A 17364-nucleotide genomic window follows, 5' to 3' on the forward strand; every position below is an offset into this window, starting at 1 on the left:
GGCGGTAGAGGCGCCCTGTGTCCTAGCTGCACACCCTCCCCTCTTCGCTTTCTCCCCATTTGTTCACATCACTGAGGTGCTCAAGAAGCGAGTTTTGCGTCATTTCATCCAGGTCCCCATATACACGTTAAAGAGTTGCTCACGTGAGACCTCACCGAGCTCTTTCAGAGGTGCGTGGATCTAGAACTGCGTCCTCATCTCTGCATCCCTGGAGCACACAAGCAACCAGTAATGCAGCTTCACTACAGGTCCCTGAGAACGGGACACAAAGCTAATGAGAACATGGTACAAGCAGTCTGAGATACTTCAGAGCCCGCCAACCACGCGGAGAATGTTCGCAGTCTCCTATGAGAAAAGGCTCAGGGCCTGAGAGACTAACCCTAACAAGAGGCCACAACAGGACACTGGCAGCAGGGAAACTAGGGCCTGCTCTTGGAAATGGGATTGAACACAAGCTCTAATCTCCAACAGAGCAGTGAACACAAAACAGTTATTCAATTATCATTAAGGCGCCCCGTTTCCATTTTTACTACACATGGGACATTTTCCAACAAAAGTAGTGGATCCAGAACAAATAATCAATCCAAAACATTCATGGGAATGACATGATGACAAGGCACGGGGGCACCTATCGAAGGTGCTGAAGTGAACAATGGGCAGACTGTGTAAGCAAATTAATATCATTTATATTATCGGCCTTGGAAAGATGACAAGTTGAATGGGTCTATCGGGGTTGAAACGTTTGAACATTCGAGTTTGCATATTTCTGCACTTTGCGTTTTATATAGGAGATAAAGTACCCACTGCCGTACTGTATAAGGATATTGCAAATCAGCTCCATGACCATTTACGACCATTTATGGCAGGGTGCATTTTATTCCTTATACATGGTCAGATCATCACCCTTTCCCACACACCACTTAAGTCCTGTCGGTAGCTCTTTCATGCTAAAGAGAGCATATTTGCATATACGTAGACTAACTATCGAATTGCTGGTGCAAAATATAACATCAAAAAAGTGGTTGGATATTTGTTTAAAAAAAAAAAAAGATTAGAATCAGTTTAATACACCTCCGTTTTTATGTATATAAAAAAAGGCACAGTAGCCTTTCTAGAATTACCTAAAGGGTGCAAAAAATAAACTTTGCCATAAACATCTGCTTTCTGCTTGTCACTATACAGCTACAAAACAGACTACACAAGTCACAAGTCGCCTATTATAAAGACATTAGGGACGGGTTTTAAATACAGGGTTTGCATAATCCCACATGTAGCCCCTAAATTTTTTTAACCGCATTAGAATTCGAGGTTTCAGTGCCAAAAGTGGGTAACGCGGGATTGAAACAACATGTTCGGTTTTTGCAGAAGGGTTTGCAGCTTCTACTTCGGAGTTACTTCCGGCCAAGATTCAGCGCAGGCTCGGGGCAGCGGTGCGCGGTCTAGTCTTTTCTAATAGGGTCCAGAGTGGTCCAAGGTAACACGTCTCTGATATTTCAATGCAGCCGAGCCCCCCACAGGGCCTGCCACCCACTGCGCATCACAAACAGTTCAGAACAGGACGCAAGTGCCATTTCCAGAGGTTACTGCGCAGAAATGCCGCAGCTCACTAGCGCTGAGAGGCCAGGCCTCGTGGCACCTGCACGGGGTGCACGTCTCCACAGCAACCGGGATATTTTTCAATACCTTAATTTAACACTTCCTGTGGCATCCTGTCGGAGAACGGCACGTCTAGTTGGGATTTATTTTTTCAATAAAGACAATAGAACGAAACTAGAGGAAATCTAAACGCACCCCAATCAAATCTGCGTGAAATTAAAGGCCGTGAGAGGTGTTTTCATTGGTCCAGCGATAGTTAGTCAAGTCCTGAGCACAGATGCCGTGATGGAACCATGCCAGCAGCCCCTGGCACTGTTAATCTGTGCCCTGCTGGGAATACACCCTTCACTGGACACAGTCTTCATTCCCCACTGACAATTTGTGTGATCATTAACAAACCACCAAGTGCCTGCCCCTTGGCGTCTGTTACTCAGCTCTCTCAATGGCAGTAACAGAGCATTGCAGAAGCACCGGTAGAGTGAGACATGCTTGAGTTAGTACAATTTAATCAACTCCGGAATCCCAAAGAAATTAATGGACAGGCTTCAAAGATTATAAAATAAGGCAGGCAAGCTCTGCCTGAAACTTCAAAGGTGTGACTACGTTTAATCAACCTTTAAAAATAGGGTGACCAGATTTTGAGGAGCAAAAACCGGGACAGGTCAGACATAAAAGAAGGACCACTCTCACCTTTATATCTGGCCCTCCCGTTTTTTTTTGCGTAGCTTGGTGAATGTGTGCCTATACAGGTGTGTGTATATATATATATATATATATATATATATATATATATATATATTTATTACACACACATACATACACCACACACACATTTAAAAGTCTACAAATATAAAATTAGCTATGGCTTGACCTCCCACCCTGCACCCCCAACCTGCCCCCACCCACCTCCCGCTACTCCCCACTCACTCTCTCTGCTTTGAGCAGAAAAGGGACTGTGTTGCCTGACAGCAACAGATAAATTACTTTAATTATTTCATACTTTTTAGGCATTTTTAAATTGTGCTTCCCTAGGTGATCTGACCTTTGTCCCAAAAACCGGGATTTTTTTTTTAAATTAAGAGAAGCGTCGGGACACCGGGACAGTCCTCTAAAAACCGGGACTGTCCGGGGAAATCCGTGACGTCTGGTCACCCTATTTAAAGAGATGATGGCACCGCTGGGACGCGAGGAGTCCTGTACACAAGGTTCAGTGGAGGAAAGGCCAGTATACCTGCAGAAATGGGTCCCACACTGTGAGCCTCACAGGAACCTTCACATCTGGTCAACCAAGGAGCCTTCAAAAGATGAAAACAGAAACAAACACCACAAACCCAGGCTTCAGCAATGAACCACCTGGAAACTTAACTGTTCCACCCCGTCTTCAACACATTTGTAACAAGGGTTGTGATTCAGTAACATCAACAAGGTCCCCATCTGCACCTGGTTCAGACTCTGACTTCCCCCACCTGTCATGGAGGTAAATGCAACTTCTATGTGGATGGAGGCCCCTCATCGGGATAAATGTCATTGAAACGTATAAGATGGGTGGTTTCACAGGGCCTTTATGTGACATAAGAACGCAGCACGCCACATGCCTCTTTATGAGTGGAACAGGGCGCTCCAGTCCCGGATCCTTTTTTTTTTTTTTTATTTAATTCATTTATTTTGGATATTTGTAGGGCACAATTTATCGCTGGAGCTTCAAAGCATTTACTGACAAACAATACAGGATTCGTATTACACTAGAAACAAATGCAATTAGACAAAGACATTCCAAAAATATTTTCTGCTTTTTTTGTAAAAGCAAAAACAGTGTGAACCACCGTAATGTGGTACTTTTGCTACAATTTGTTGAACTGAAGAGAATTAAGGCTACTAGTACCACATTGCAATAGTTTGGAAAATGAAGGCCAAGGTCTTAAACATGTTGCTGTGGTGAACTCTAGCCTTCTAAGGGCCTGATTACAAGTTAGGCGGTTAATTCAGACCCGTGCGTAAACCCCCGATTACTCACCAGTTGGAATTATGAGTTGTTCGATCATTATCGGATGCATGAAATACATGATGCTTTAAATAAATCAAACTTAATTCAATTTTCGACAGGTCAAACCTGCCAAAACTTAATGGGGAAAAACCATACAGTTTTCACAATATCACATGGATTTTGGTGCATCAAACACCAAAATCGTGCATGTTAGTCCCCCAACAGCTCACAATAGGTGGTATTTATCATTCTCAATAGTTAACTTACCCTGTGGTATTGTTATTTATTGTGTGGTAAATACCACTTATAGTCACAATCGGGGTATTAGAACATTAGAAACAGTCTTCTCTCCAAACTAAAAGCTGCCAAGTGCCATCGCTTTGAGACTCTTATGGGTGAGTAGCTGTGCTCTATAAATCCTGATTTGATTTGATTGTGTGACATGCAACACCTTCGGCCAGTCCCAGATTTCTAACCAAATACTCTTTGCATGCTGCAGTTCATAGGCATGCTCCATAAAAGTGACTAGTGGAATTATGCAAATACGCTGCAACAGCGTTTTTTTGCAAAATTATAAATTTACAGCACTTGATGCATAATTTGCAGAGATCAACAAAAACGATTTCTTGCTCCAGCTGATCAAATGTTCTTAAAGCAATTAGCATGTGGTGTCGGGCAGCGGCAGACTATTTGTAACTGGTCACCTTTCAGTTGCTGTGCTGTATTCAGGCGTTACACTTGTACTGGTGCGGTGAAACTTTGCCCATGCAGTATTAGTATGGATTAAAATGACAAAGTGAAGTAATACCTCCACACAAAGAACTGCATTCCATGTTATATTTTGCCTTTTCATGCTGCATACTTTACTCAACCTTGCCACATAATTTGATCCTGGTGTGCCACATAGTTGCTGTGGCCATTATGATAACGAGGGCCACTGGAATTGTGCAGTTTTGCTGGTGCTGAGTCTTTTGCATAATTATGGATTTGCTGTATTTCCCACATAAACCATCATAATTTTTTTTGCATAATCTGAAGTTTTTAACAAAAAAAAAAAAAATTCTTGCCGAAATGGATCAAAAGTTACTAAAAAAAAGTGACAACACGTGCTGCTGTGCAGCCGAAGGCCCTTTGCAAAGATTGACTGTACTGTTGCCTTTTGCTATATTTGGGTGTTAAACTGGAACTAATGTGAGACGTGTCTAGACAGCTTTAACCATTGTAAAAATGACAAAATAAGGAAGCAACACAACTGCAAAATGTGCTAAATGTTTTGCCTTTCCCTGCCGCATAATTTGGCCCTCCCCTGCTAAAAAAAACCCAGAGGTCCAGCCAGTAACTTACAATACTGACACCAGATGCCCTTCAAGTGCTGCTGGATAAAAACCAGGACTGGATACGTGCGGCACACACGCCACGGTGACACCTGGGAGCTATGCATGGTTAATGCAGACATTCTCCTTCAGGGCATTTCGCCATCTGCTCGAGACCGACACTAGGGTTTAGAATGAGACCCACATCCAGATACAGGTGAGTCGCAGGGCGCATGCGCATTGTGCTAGTTACACCAATCAGCATCACTCGGGGAGGCCAGCAGAGCGCCAAGATGGCCTGCTCAGTTTCCAATTTCACCACATCATCAGGCCAAGCCCCTGACGGGGGCAGGGGCACCCCCAGAGCAAACAGAAAACACAGCGTCTTCTTCATACGGCACAGCCAAAAACTTCCCTTACAAACAAAAAAAAAGCCTTTAAAGTTGTAAACATTTAGGGGCAGAGAGATCCGAACCATAAAAGGGCAATACAATGGCAGATGTTTTTTAATCTGATCCAGGGCGGAAACTGCCCAGCACGTCTGGATTTATAGCGTCTTCGCTCTCGAGCGCCGGCCAGCCAGAGTCCGTGGGGAAACTGCGACCAGCAAAGCCTCTGGAAACTGAAGAAAAAAACGTAACTATAGAATTTACCTGGAGAACGCCAAACAGTAGTGAACATAGAAAACAGACTACTAGTAGAGTCTCTTCCAAAAATAGGTGAGGGGCCCAATAGAGCCCTGCCTATGGGTGGACCGGGAGGGGGCCTTATAGGTAGAAAAGAAAAAAAAAAGGCCCGAGTGATACACTCTCCTTAACATAATGACATAGCAACAAGTGGAGTATCCTTGGCCTTAGAAGAGAAGTGCCTGGCCAGGTGGAAACAAGGTCAAAGCTTAATCAAGCGAGAGGAATCCTTTTTTTTAATGTATGACCCTCACCCACTCTAATAGCGGCGTGCTTCATCTGGGGTCTCTTAGGACAGAATGGTCCCATGAGCCTAGATTTTAGGGTCAGAGGACCATTATATATCAAGAGACCTAAAAAAAAGATACTTTTTTAAGCCCTACGCATTCCAACCACTAATAAACCGATACCTAGGTTGGTCTCAGGTATTTTTATTCATTTATAGTCTCCCCAGGAAAAAGGAATGTTCAAAGAGCTCCCTGGAATACGGTTGGGGCACTCCTGGCTTTTAGGGACCAGGGTGGACCAGAGGATGAAGCATGCCACTATTAGAGTGGGTGAGCGCCATACTTGTTGTTCTGATACTAGTAGAATCGCCAAATAATCGGGTCCAAGTAATTACTCGCGCTTTACGCTTACAGATATAAAAATAAAGGAACCTGAGATGAGCGTAGAGTTGAATTAAAGAACTGAGTTATTGCACAGCCTATCGAGCATCACAGGGTGCGCGAGGTGCACGGCCAGCGAAAGTGACATCAAAAAGATGCAAGTATACAGTAGGGCAACCAAGTGACAGCCTGACAGCTCACACTCTAGATTGGTATATGCATGTCTAGCATTAACCAAGACCCTTTTGATTTTAATAAAAGTCTCTATAAAAATATACTTCTAGTGAGTCTGTCAATGAGCCGTTCGCATTTTTGTTCCATCCACTGCATGGAACACAGGATCAACCCACTTCAGCGATTGGGTTATAACTCTGCGAATGTCGGTATTCTGCTCTTGCACAATGTGAACGTACTCACAAAAAGTTTCCTCTTGTACAGTTTTACAAGAAAATATTCACAAACCTTGGCAAAGCCAAAAGCTACCAGCCAACGCCAGACCTATTGACATTGCCAATGCTTGTTAATTATCACAGTTCCAACCTTTGTATCTCGTGGTAACTTCAAGGGAGATGGACTTGTAGCTGTTGCGTTATAGACTCACTGTCCTTAGAGACTCAAGCCATACTGCTCTGAAGAAGACCAATGGAGAAGAAACGTCTGAGCTTGTTCGGTGGAGAGAAGGTATGACTCAGTCATGGACATGAATTACGCGTGACCCGGCTCTTGCAGCTCCTCATATGAAGGATGAGGCACAAATCTCAAAGAACACAATTTAGGGTTTGTAGTTTCCACTGCTTGCCTTTCTCCTAACCCAACAGGAGAACATAAGAAACTGTTGGGTGTCTAGGAGTGGGCCAAGAAGTCAGTCCTGCAACGTCACAGAGGGTCAAAGGGAGCTCGATGTCACCTTCGGTTCCCTTGGCATTTTGGTGAATTGACATCTGTGGGTGGGGTATGAATGATTTTCAAATGGATGGTGCTCAGGGCACAAGCGAAGAGAAGTGAGAACATTCAACTAGCAAGGTGTACAGGTACAAGTGCTCTCATTCCAGGGACAGGACATTGGTTTAACCAAAACAATGAATTCTTGCAGGTAACTTCGGGTATGAGACAATGCAGCACAGTCAGACTGAAGAAGAAAGTATGTTCCTATCACAGGAGATGTCCGAGAATAGCACACAAAGGAGGGACACTATCCACCCCAAGGGGGAGGAACACCAACCCACCCACCCATCCAGGCTTATCAAATAGCCACCTTCACTTACTTACAAAATCTCACATTGAGCAATACCTAGTCATTTGTAGGTTATTATTTCTGGAGGTATGTCCCCTCACTAGATTGGCCAACCTTCGCTTTCACTGGGTAGGTTGTAGCTCTGGACCTAACCAACTGGAGCGCAACAGCCGTGTCCGGGAAGTGTCATGTCGGGGGAACGGCCATGTCGAGTGAATGGTTAAGCTGAAGAAATGGACAAGTCGAGGGAACAGCGAGGTGGACATAATTTAAGTGCTATGTAATGGCACTGACTGTTTTGTAAAGTAACAGGGCTGTGCGCCAATCTCTATTCTGTGAGCCTCAAATTGCTGCTAATTTACTTTGCCAAGTATCTGCAAACCTTCCTTTTATAAATGTCATTTGCCCTTACTTTCTAAAAGTATGTTTCTCCTTTTGAATTGTAGAAAGAACTGCCTTGGAAACCAGTATCCGGCATAGGTAAGCAGAAGTTCTTGGTCACAGAGGGGGACACATCCACAGAACAACAGAATGTGCCACAGCTTACAAGAGAGACACAAATACACTGCAGGAAGGGATCTCCTGCCACTAATGTGGTGCTGTGATCTCTTTACAACATTAATCATAGGCGGCTTGAGAGAGGACACAGCCATGTCCACCTGGGAATCGTACCAGGGTGAGGGATGCTTCTGGCCACAACCCTGTTCTTGGGATCCGAACACTTCAGATCTTTGACTTGGAGAACCAAGGTGCACTTTGAAAGGTCTCTGCGGCAAAGGGCGGCTGTCTGGTAGATCGAAATAACAAAATGGTTTGCTTTTGCAACCACTACTTTTTGCCAGGAAAGAGCCACACAAGTGGCCAACCATGATCTCTACAGCCACAAGAACACCACACACACTGCCCTCACTGAGGCCAGCACGCTCATTCCTCCTGACCATGTCAACCTTCAACCATACAAACATTGACAATAGGGTGATGGCAACGACAGCAACCACCACCCTCCCCCAGCAAACAGGTAGAACTCTGTACCAAGGCACCTTCACAGACCTATCAACTGCAAAATGCCAACAACTGAAATATCTCTACAAACACTTGTGTTGAAGCACAAAACAAAAAACCACAGTGAAGCAAGTTTTCAGCCAATACAGCTAGCAACAAATGCATTTTTTCAGGGACACGTACATACTTTGAATAGCATGCCTACCACTTGAACATCAACTGAAAACCATTTTGGATTGTGTGTACTTACCACATGAGGCTTGCCTTTGCTCCCACTGGCGTTGAGTTCATCGTGCAGCCTGGGAGATCTCAGCAACTTTGGCTCGGTGGTGGTTGGAGTGGCCGGTGTAGACCTGGGCATATCCACACTGCTATTGGCCTCAGAGTCAGTTGAGTTGAGAGCCAACATGAACTTCTTGGTGACATCCTCCAGGGAGGGAGCTTGGAGAACAGGGTAGGACTTAATTGACAACCTTGATGGTTCAAGGACGCCAACGAGCCCGCCATGGTTTCCCAAGACACTGGATCTCGGAGACGTGATCGGCATAAAGGCAGCTGGCTCACTTGTGTTCCTTACATGCTTCGACATCAGTCTTGCCCTCCCTAGGCCAGTTTGACCTGGAACCGAAGTCTCATTTTTTTCACTTTCCTGTTGAGAAACTCTGTTTGTGCGCTTCTTCGAGCTGCGTCTGGCCGTTCTTGGGGACAGAACATCTGCAAGTTTGATGTCAAAGCTGAAGTTTTCATTTGTTTCAGCCTCGTTTTCTCCAGAGCACACGGGCAGGACATCCTCAGACTGGGAACGCAGCTTTATTGCGACCTTCCCCAACTCTTCCAGTTCCCCCAACTCATCTCTTTGCTCAGAAAGGATTGGTTCACTGCTTGAAGGTGGGATAGGTTGGTCCATCTCATTTATAGGCTCACTCGGACCATGAAAGCCTGCTGAGGCCAACTCGCCGCGGCGACTAGGATCACTAAAGGACTTCTTTTTAATGGTTTTACCATTGCCCTTTTCATCAGTAACTTTGTCCATGGCCCCAGGTTGACTAACAATATTCCTCATGACAGCATTGTAGTCTTTCACTCCGTCACTGCAGACGGACAGATCACTAGCTGCACTTCCTGTGCATTCCGACAGGGCAGTAGCTGAAGTTTCTGGAATTCCAGGTTTAGAATTCAAAGACCCAAGTAGGTTACTGTCTACAGAGAAGTTCTTGGCATCCTCTGTGATGGAACAACTCCGATGAGGCATTGGGTCACTTAGCGATCTATACGTTTCCCCACTAGACTCTCCATTGCTCGAATCGGAGCCATTGGTGCCAATGGACGGAAACTTTCTTCTACGACGGATCGTGCCTGGCGTCAATGGTGCTTCAGTTGATCCTGGAGGAACAACTTTACATGCAAGATCTTCTACACCAGAAGCACTCTCAAGATGTGTTCTAACAGCAGGTATGAGTGGAGACAAATCTTTCTGGAGGCTAATATGTGGTTCCTCTTCTGCTGTGCTGAGGGCCGACACTGTCCACACGGTGACTGGCTCATCACCGTCTCTGTACTGACTACTAAAAGGGCCCGTTTCAGGCTCGGTGACGATCCCTTCGTCAGTCAGACTGGATTCATGTCCAGACAGCTCTTCCATGGACTTCCCACAGGACAAGTTTTCCTCCGAAACGGCCTTCTTTAGATACAAATCATGATCCTCGTCTTCAAAGAGTGCTGCTTTAGACTCATTCCTCCTTTCTACAAACTCATCCACAGTTTTACTTTTTCCATCGTTCTTTTGTTCAGTATCAAAGTTATAATCATGCTGGGCACCAATCTGGCTGATCTTTTCAAAGACTTGCCTCGCCTCCTGGACATATTGATCCTGAATTATGTCTTGAGGGGGTTCTTGTTCAGTTCTTGGTCCCATACCGTCACCAGCAGTGAGGACATCAGGATCTTCTGTGCTGGCGAGCATGAGCTCCGAACTGCTTTGCTTCAGCGTGCTCTGAACATAGAATCTACGCGATCCCGCTTTATCTGAATACGTGAAGGACTTGGCGCGCCGCAACGTTGCCGTGAGATCCTTCAGTGTTGGGCGGCTGCCGCTGACCGACTGATGGGAACTCTGGAGCTGGTCTCTCCCTCTTTCCAACTGTGGGTGGCCAGAGGAACCCTGGCAGCTGTCATATCTGCTGCCGGTGGTGGTGGTCTCCAGATCTTGAACGCGGGGCTCCCTACCCTCCCTTTTCACCTTCAGCTCTGAAAGATCAGATTTGAGGAAGCTCAGCAGAGCTAGGGTGTCAGATGCTATGTCAGGATTGGACATGGATTTGGCACACTTTGAATTCTCAGGCTCATCCGAGGCCCAGCACTGAAGATTTCTTACAGCACTTTCAGCTTTCACTTTTACCACTTCGGGGGGAACCTTTGGCCCCTGGCGCACATGCGGCCTTTGGGTATTATCACTTTGGCCAAAGCTTGGTGACCTGTACATTCCAAAACCACCCTGGAAGCTTCTACTGTGCCCCAAATAAGTGTCGTCGTCCTTCAGTGTCTCAGTGCTTGAATACCTGCTGCCGGTCTTCGAGCCACAAGGGCTGCTGATGAATGGAGGGATGTTGACCTTGGCTACTCGTGACACAGTTGGCACAGGCAATGCTGATCCCAGAGGTCCTGGACCAGCAGATGAAGTGATTCCACAGTCTGAGGGCCTCCTAAAAACTTCTCTATCGCTCTCCGGCTGCCTGGTGCCTGGGAGGATGCCCACAATGGGAGTACCTTGAATTGCTTCATGGGGAAGCCTGGCATTTAGATTGCCACCACTGTACTCGGTTGCAAACTGTTGAGCCACCAGGGAGGCCTTAACCACATCGTTGTGATGGGGGACATGGTCCAAGGTCCTCCCATCACGGCTTCTTTGGTGCCTTTCAACGAAGTCCATCATGGCTTGCCCATCGCTGTCATCAGACTCATCCCCCCTAGAACCACCCATTCCCTTCTTTTTCCTCCGCACAGATCGCTTCCTGGCACTTTCCCTGTGGGCACGTGAGCGGCCTTCCTCATCGCTACCCGAGGACCTGTCCAGGGAGCGAACCCTGGTGCCATTTCTGTGGTGCTGGCACACCTTCTTGGGCAGGTCCTCCTCGCTGGAACTCTTCCCCAGGCTGGCAGTGGGGGAGGGGGAGGCCTGTGGCTTGGCAGAGCTATGCCAGGAATGCAAGCCATCCGACGGCGGCCTGGCCCCCTGCTTGGGCACGGCGCAGGGGAGGGAGTGCGCCCTCAGGGTGAAGGGGATGCAACTGCGTGGGGGCGGGGGAGGGGGCTTGGGCTTGCCAGACCCCCTTTGCTCCTGCTCAGTGCTGCATAGGCTGCCCTCGGGGGTACTGCTGCTGGAGGGGGGCCTGCCGTCACTCTCCAGGCTCGTGCGCCTGGCAGATGCCACCCCGGGCAAGCTGTCCTCCGAGCTGTGATGGCCGGTGGCGGTCTCGGCCCAGTGGGGCTTTGAGGGATCGTGGTAGGCGGCTAGCAGAGGGTCCCTCCCGTGCGTCCAGGGCTGCCCGGGGGTCTTCCCCTCCTCGGGGGCCCTGGGGTACCTGCTGAAGCTCTCCCCAAACAGCTTGCGCATCTCGGTGACGCTGGGCCAGTGAGCGGCTACCTCGGGGTTCTGTTCCCTGGGGTCCGGCTTGCGCGGGCCCTCCAGGGCCAGCTCATCCAGGGGTCCCTCGAGGCTTGGGACGGGGGAGGAGGAAGCGGAGGGCTCGGGGGGCACCCCAAAAGGTCCTCTGCGCTCCGGGTTCCCAGCATGAACCCCTCCTTCACGGGGCGGCCCTTCTGCCCCCCTGGGGGTGGCACTGAAGCGCTCCGAGAGTTGCCGGACGGAAGGGGAGTGGGAGCGGGCCGGCCGCCTGGGCTCCGGGCTGGGAGTGCCGCTGGCGCCCGCAGTGGAGATTTTGGACAGCTTTCTGGACACACTCAAAGACCGGAGAGGAGCCCGGTGAGTTTTTTCACTCGAGGGTTGGGCGAGACCCGGTGGCTCCCCTCCCCCCTCTGCCAGGGCTCCCTGGGCACTGCGGATCTCAAGCCGCTTGAAGGACACGCTCCTGTAGATGCGGTATTTCCCTCGGGCCGGCCCCTCTGCCATGGTTCAAAACAAGCCCCCCTCTGCTCCCCAACTCCACTTTTAAGTACAGCGCAAGATAAACACTACTAAATCCAAGAGGGAAAAATATGAGGACAAAATACCCGGGTCCATCCAAAAGTAAAAACAAAACTTAAAAAAACAATCCATGTTATTGTTCGTTCCACAAAAAAATCCAAACTAGAAAGAAAAAGAAAAAAGTGTCTTTACAATCCTAACAAAAAAAATAGGCCGATTTTCTGTTTTTTCCAGCAATCCTTGAGTCGATTATAATCCATCCAAAACCAGTGTGATGGGAGGAGGCGTGGGGGTTTCTGACAAACTTTTCTGCAACTCTGATCTCTGTGATAGCCAGTTTATCCCGGGCTCTGCCCCCTGCCTTCCAAAAACCCACCATAGTTTGGCCCCAAATCCTCAGACATTGCCCGGAGGACTGCAGCCAGGGTTCCAGCTCCCACCCTGGAGGTCTCTGCAGCTCATCTTACAAAATCCACACTCCTCGCGTTTTCCATTCATCTCTTCGGAGTTTTCAGTTAACCTCTGTGGCTTATTTCCTTCCTCTTTGGGGGTGCAAGGGACGTGGCCCCAGCAGCAGCCTTTCGCCCAGGAGGTGGATGCATTTCTTGGCTGCTCTCACCGGCCCTGGGTCCCTCCGGGGTCCTGCGAATGCCCCCCCTTCTTCCTCCTGCAGGGAGCTGCGGTATCCATGCGAAACCACTGAGCGCCGCAGGGCCGGTCCCCAGACTGCGGGGACAGGGGCGCAGAGGTGCGGCCTAAGCCCTGCCAACCCCCTGTACAACTTTAGTCAACTCATCTGCACGCAATGCAGTCTGCCCGGGAGAGTTTCGTAAAAAGTAAGTTGCAATCAGCCCCTTGAATCAAATCCCCTCACTCAAGCTGGCAGTAAAACCCGAGGTGGAGTCTGGTCTGGAAGGTGTCCCGTGTGGGCGTGTTGCAAGAAGTGGGCAGGCCTTTGCAACAAGTTTCAGCAGAACCACAGCCCTCCCAGATGGGTTTCCTCCCGCCCCCATCATCGTTATTTACACAAACCATTTACTTTGATCCCGAAAGAAGCATGTGTGCTTTCCCACAGACTGTGGAATAGCAGCGCAAACTTCCAAGTGTGTGTTTAAGAAGCAGAGCGTTTACTTGGTCATTCTTGAAATAGAGCGCCGCGGATCAGTGAAATATGTTGATGTCTGTGCGCTCTCTTGTGGCTGAAAGGAGAATCACAGCTCACACAACTTAAAATAAGTATTACTGAACTCAGCTTCGTATAGGCACGCGCACACTCAGAGTCAGCCAGGGCCGGCTCTAGGGCTGTGCGGCCGGTGCCTCCGCACCGGGTGCTGACTGCGGGTCGGGGCGCACAGTTTGCAAGTATACTATGTTTTTAAAACCACCTGCTGCAGTGTTCCTGGCCTACAGCAATTTTCAGGCAGCAATAAAAATGTCAAGATAACTCTGGTGATTACTGTTATGACTGGAGAGTGATAGAAGTATTGAAGGGTACTATTAATGGGTGATAGTGAGGCAGTCCGTGGCGGAGGTGGTCACTGGGGGGGAGGCCCCACTAAACATTGTCGCACAGGGCGCCACCAGCGCTAAGGCAGCCTGTTAACGAGTTTCCTGGAGGGGTAGTTGGTAGTTATTGCTCCAGATAAACTCTGACACCCTGGTGTTCGGATCTTGTGCAACAAATAGCACGTATTCTGATCTTTTCTCTGAACAACGCAGCTTTTGGTGCTTAGATCACTAGAATGCACATGCCCTGTTTGTGATTTTTAATGTTTTTTCAATGCTGTTTCAAAAATCAACTATTGTGTATTTTTCTTACTTCGTACTGTTTAATGCTTGGATTACTTACCGGTAATCTTCATTATTCCGATTTTTTCTTCCTCGTCCCATTCCGAATTAATGGAGTGGATGTGCCCATTCACTCCCCATGTCACCTCTAGAAAGCTACTTCTTCTCTTTCTATGAAAGGGAAGAAGCACAAGGAGCATATAGCCCCTCCTCTCCCGCAGAACTACCTGTGTATGACCAAGCAACACAGCACCTGCTGATGAAAGAACAGGGAGGTAGGGAGGGACGTGCGGAATGTGACGAGGAAGGAGGAATCAGAGTAATGAAGATTACCGGTAAGTAATCTGAGCATTATCTCCTCATCGCCCTTCCTCATCCTATTCCGAACAAATGGAGGAATGCTCAAGCAAGACCACTTTCAGCAGCCACACGAAAGAACCACAAGGTCCAAGGTCCTTTCCAGGGCCTGGTAAGCTGAAAAGATAGACTTAGTCCAGTGGGACAAGGTGGAAGAAGAAGGCTGTCCGCCCTTCCGCACAGGTCCAAAGCTGACAAAAAGGTGGTCAAAGAGACGAAACTCGGAAGACCTAGCCAAATAGATCGTCAAAGCACGCACTACGTCCAAAAGAGACATGGAAGGGTCAGAGATCAAGGACCCTGGAGCCAGTACAGGAAGAGCAATTTCCTGATCGCGATGAAAGGAAGAATTCACCTTAGGGAAGAACTTAGGATCCAAGGAAAGGACTAACCGCTCCTCGAAAATGCACAAGTAAGGAGGGTGACAAACCAAGTTATCAAGTTTCCAAAAACGCTTGGCAGAGGTAATGGAGACCAGAAAAAAAAATCAAAGTCAGGAATGTAAGGGACACTGATTCCAGGGGCTCATACAGTGGGGTTTCAAATGTGAAAGCACTACAGGAAGATCCCAGGGGGGAAAAGTGTTCCAAAGGTGAGGACGAAGAAAGCGGAAAACTCGGAACAACTTAGAGGCCACGCCTGCAGAAGATGATAAATCATCCCATGGAGCCCAAAAAGTTTAAATAGAGCACCACTGAAGATTCAGAGTAGCCACAGAGAGACCCTTGTCAATACCTTTGTGAAGAAACTGAACAATCGCAGAGGAAGGGGCAGAAACAGGAGGCAAAGACCGGGTCCTGCACCAAGCATCAAAGGAACCCCAATGATGCACATAAGCCTTGTTTGTGGAACTCTGTCTAGAAAACTGGAGGGAATGGGAAACCTGCAGAGAAAGACCCTGCTTCATGAGGCCCTCCCTTTCAACCTCCAGACCGTGAGGTGCAAATGTGCCAGAGTCCGCAGAGGAAGGAGAGGGACGGACAGAGAGGAAGGCGTTAGGGGAAGACACCACTCTGGGCCCATTGGCAGGAGATGAAGGAGAGGGAACCAAGGTCTCCGAGGCCAAAAAGGAAGGACCACCACCACCTCTGCCACTTCCCGGAGCAGGTGAGATGGGAACCTTTAAATCAGGGAAATTGGGGGAAAGACATAAAGAAGACCCAGAGGCCAAGGACTGGTCAGGGCATCAGTCCCCAGCGCCCCGAGTGAGGAACCGGGTGAAGATGAGGGGAAGCTTGAGATTCAAGGGGGTAGCAAAGAGATCCATTGTCAGAACACCCCAGTGATTGCAAATCTGGGAAAACACTGAAGGAGCCAGAACAAACTCCAGGGAGGATGGGAACACCCGACTCAGAATATCCACCGGACTCGATGAGACGGACAAGGAGATTGAGGGAGGAGGACTCTTTGTAAAACTGGTGATTGATGTATGACATCGCCACTCAGTTGTCCATCCAGACCACCACCAAGTGATCCTGAAGAGTGGAGGCAAAGACCTGTAAGCATTCCAGACCCACCGCAGCTCCCTTCAACTGGAAAAGATCAAAGTCTCCTCAGAGACTGAAGAGGAGAACAACTGTCCAGGGAAGGAGGATGCAAACACAAGAGGAGATCCTGGTGAATGGAAGCAGAAACAGGAATAGGAGCCTCGTAGTTGAAGCTGGCCGGTGTCCAATGAAGCAGGATATGGTGCACCACCAGACCCAAGTGGAGGCGCGCCCAGGGCATGAAATCCAAAGTTGCCGCCTGAAAGAAAGAAGAAAAACAAAGTAGCACTGTAGAAGCCAACCACAGGGAGAAGCAACATAGTGGCAAGGAATTGGGAGAATCATCGTAAAACAAGCCCCATCTTACCATCAGGCCATGAAGATGCAGCCATTCCCTCGCAGAAGCTTCCCACACATGCTGGAGACCCTGAAGAGACTGACGGAGCTGGGCACACTGGGAGGCAGGAAGGGACACCGTCCCTTGCTCCATATTGAAAAAGGCACCAATATACTCCAGTTGCTGAGAGAGAGTCAGGTGGGACTTGGAGGGATGGATCAGGAATCCAAAGTTCTCCAAGAGGGACACTGTGGAGGAGTGTCTGCCAGAGACTTGTCTAGAGAGGGAGCATGGATCAGAAGGTCGTCGAGATATGGGTGGATCAAAACACCTCTGGAATGAAGGAGACCCACCACTGGGGCCAGAACCTTGGTGAAAATCCTGGGGGTGGACTTGAGCCCAAAGTGTAGCACCCGGAACTGCCAGTGCTGGGAGCCCACCCCAAACCTCAGGAACTTCTGAGAGTCAGGAGCCACCAGAACATGGAGATAGGCATGTTGAAGATCGACCTTTGTCAGGAAATCCCCGCTAAGTTGGCATCTGGAAGTTCAGGGTTGGGACAAAGCGGTTCAGAAACTGCAGGTTGATGATCAGCTGGAAATCCCCCGTGATCTTCCTGACCATGAAGACTTGGGAATAGCAACCACACCCCCTCTCCTGAGGAGGAACCACAAGGAAGGCACATTTCAGGACCAGGTAGGTGATACCACAGCTAGGGCAAACCTCTTTACTGGATCCTGAGGCCATGCCATCTGCAGGAAGTGGGAATCCAGAAACTCAGGAGAAATGTTCTGACAAACACCCTGGGGAAACCACCTGAAGAACCCA

At 48.5% G+C, this 17364-nt stretch overlaps 1 protein-coding gene across 1 annotated transcript in view; it reads right to left on the reverse strand.

Annotated features, from left to right (window-relative positions):
• The window catches only part of ARHGEF17 (Rho guanine nucleotide exchange factor 17), a 491524-nt gene extending 478837 nt beyond the window's left edge, over positions 1-12687 (reverse strand). The window contains exon 1 of the mRNA XM_069203843.1: positions 8674-12687. Within this exon, the coding sequence (XP_069059944.1) occupies positions 8674-12552 (3879 nt within the window). The 5' untranslated portion in view covers positions 12553-12687. The remainder of the gene's footprint in view (positions 1-8673) is intronic.
• Between the last annotated feature and the right edge of the window lie 4677 nt (positions 12688-17364).

Source organism: Pleurodeles waltl, chromosome 8 (genome assembly GCF_031143425.1).
Source record: "Pleurodeles waltl isolate 20211129_DDA chromosome 8, aPleWal1.hap1.20221129, whole genome shotgun sequence".
NCBI classification, from domain to species: domain Eukaryota; kingdom Metazoa; phylum Chordata; class Amphibia; order Caudata; family Salamandridae; genus Pleurodeles; species Pleurodeles waltl.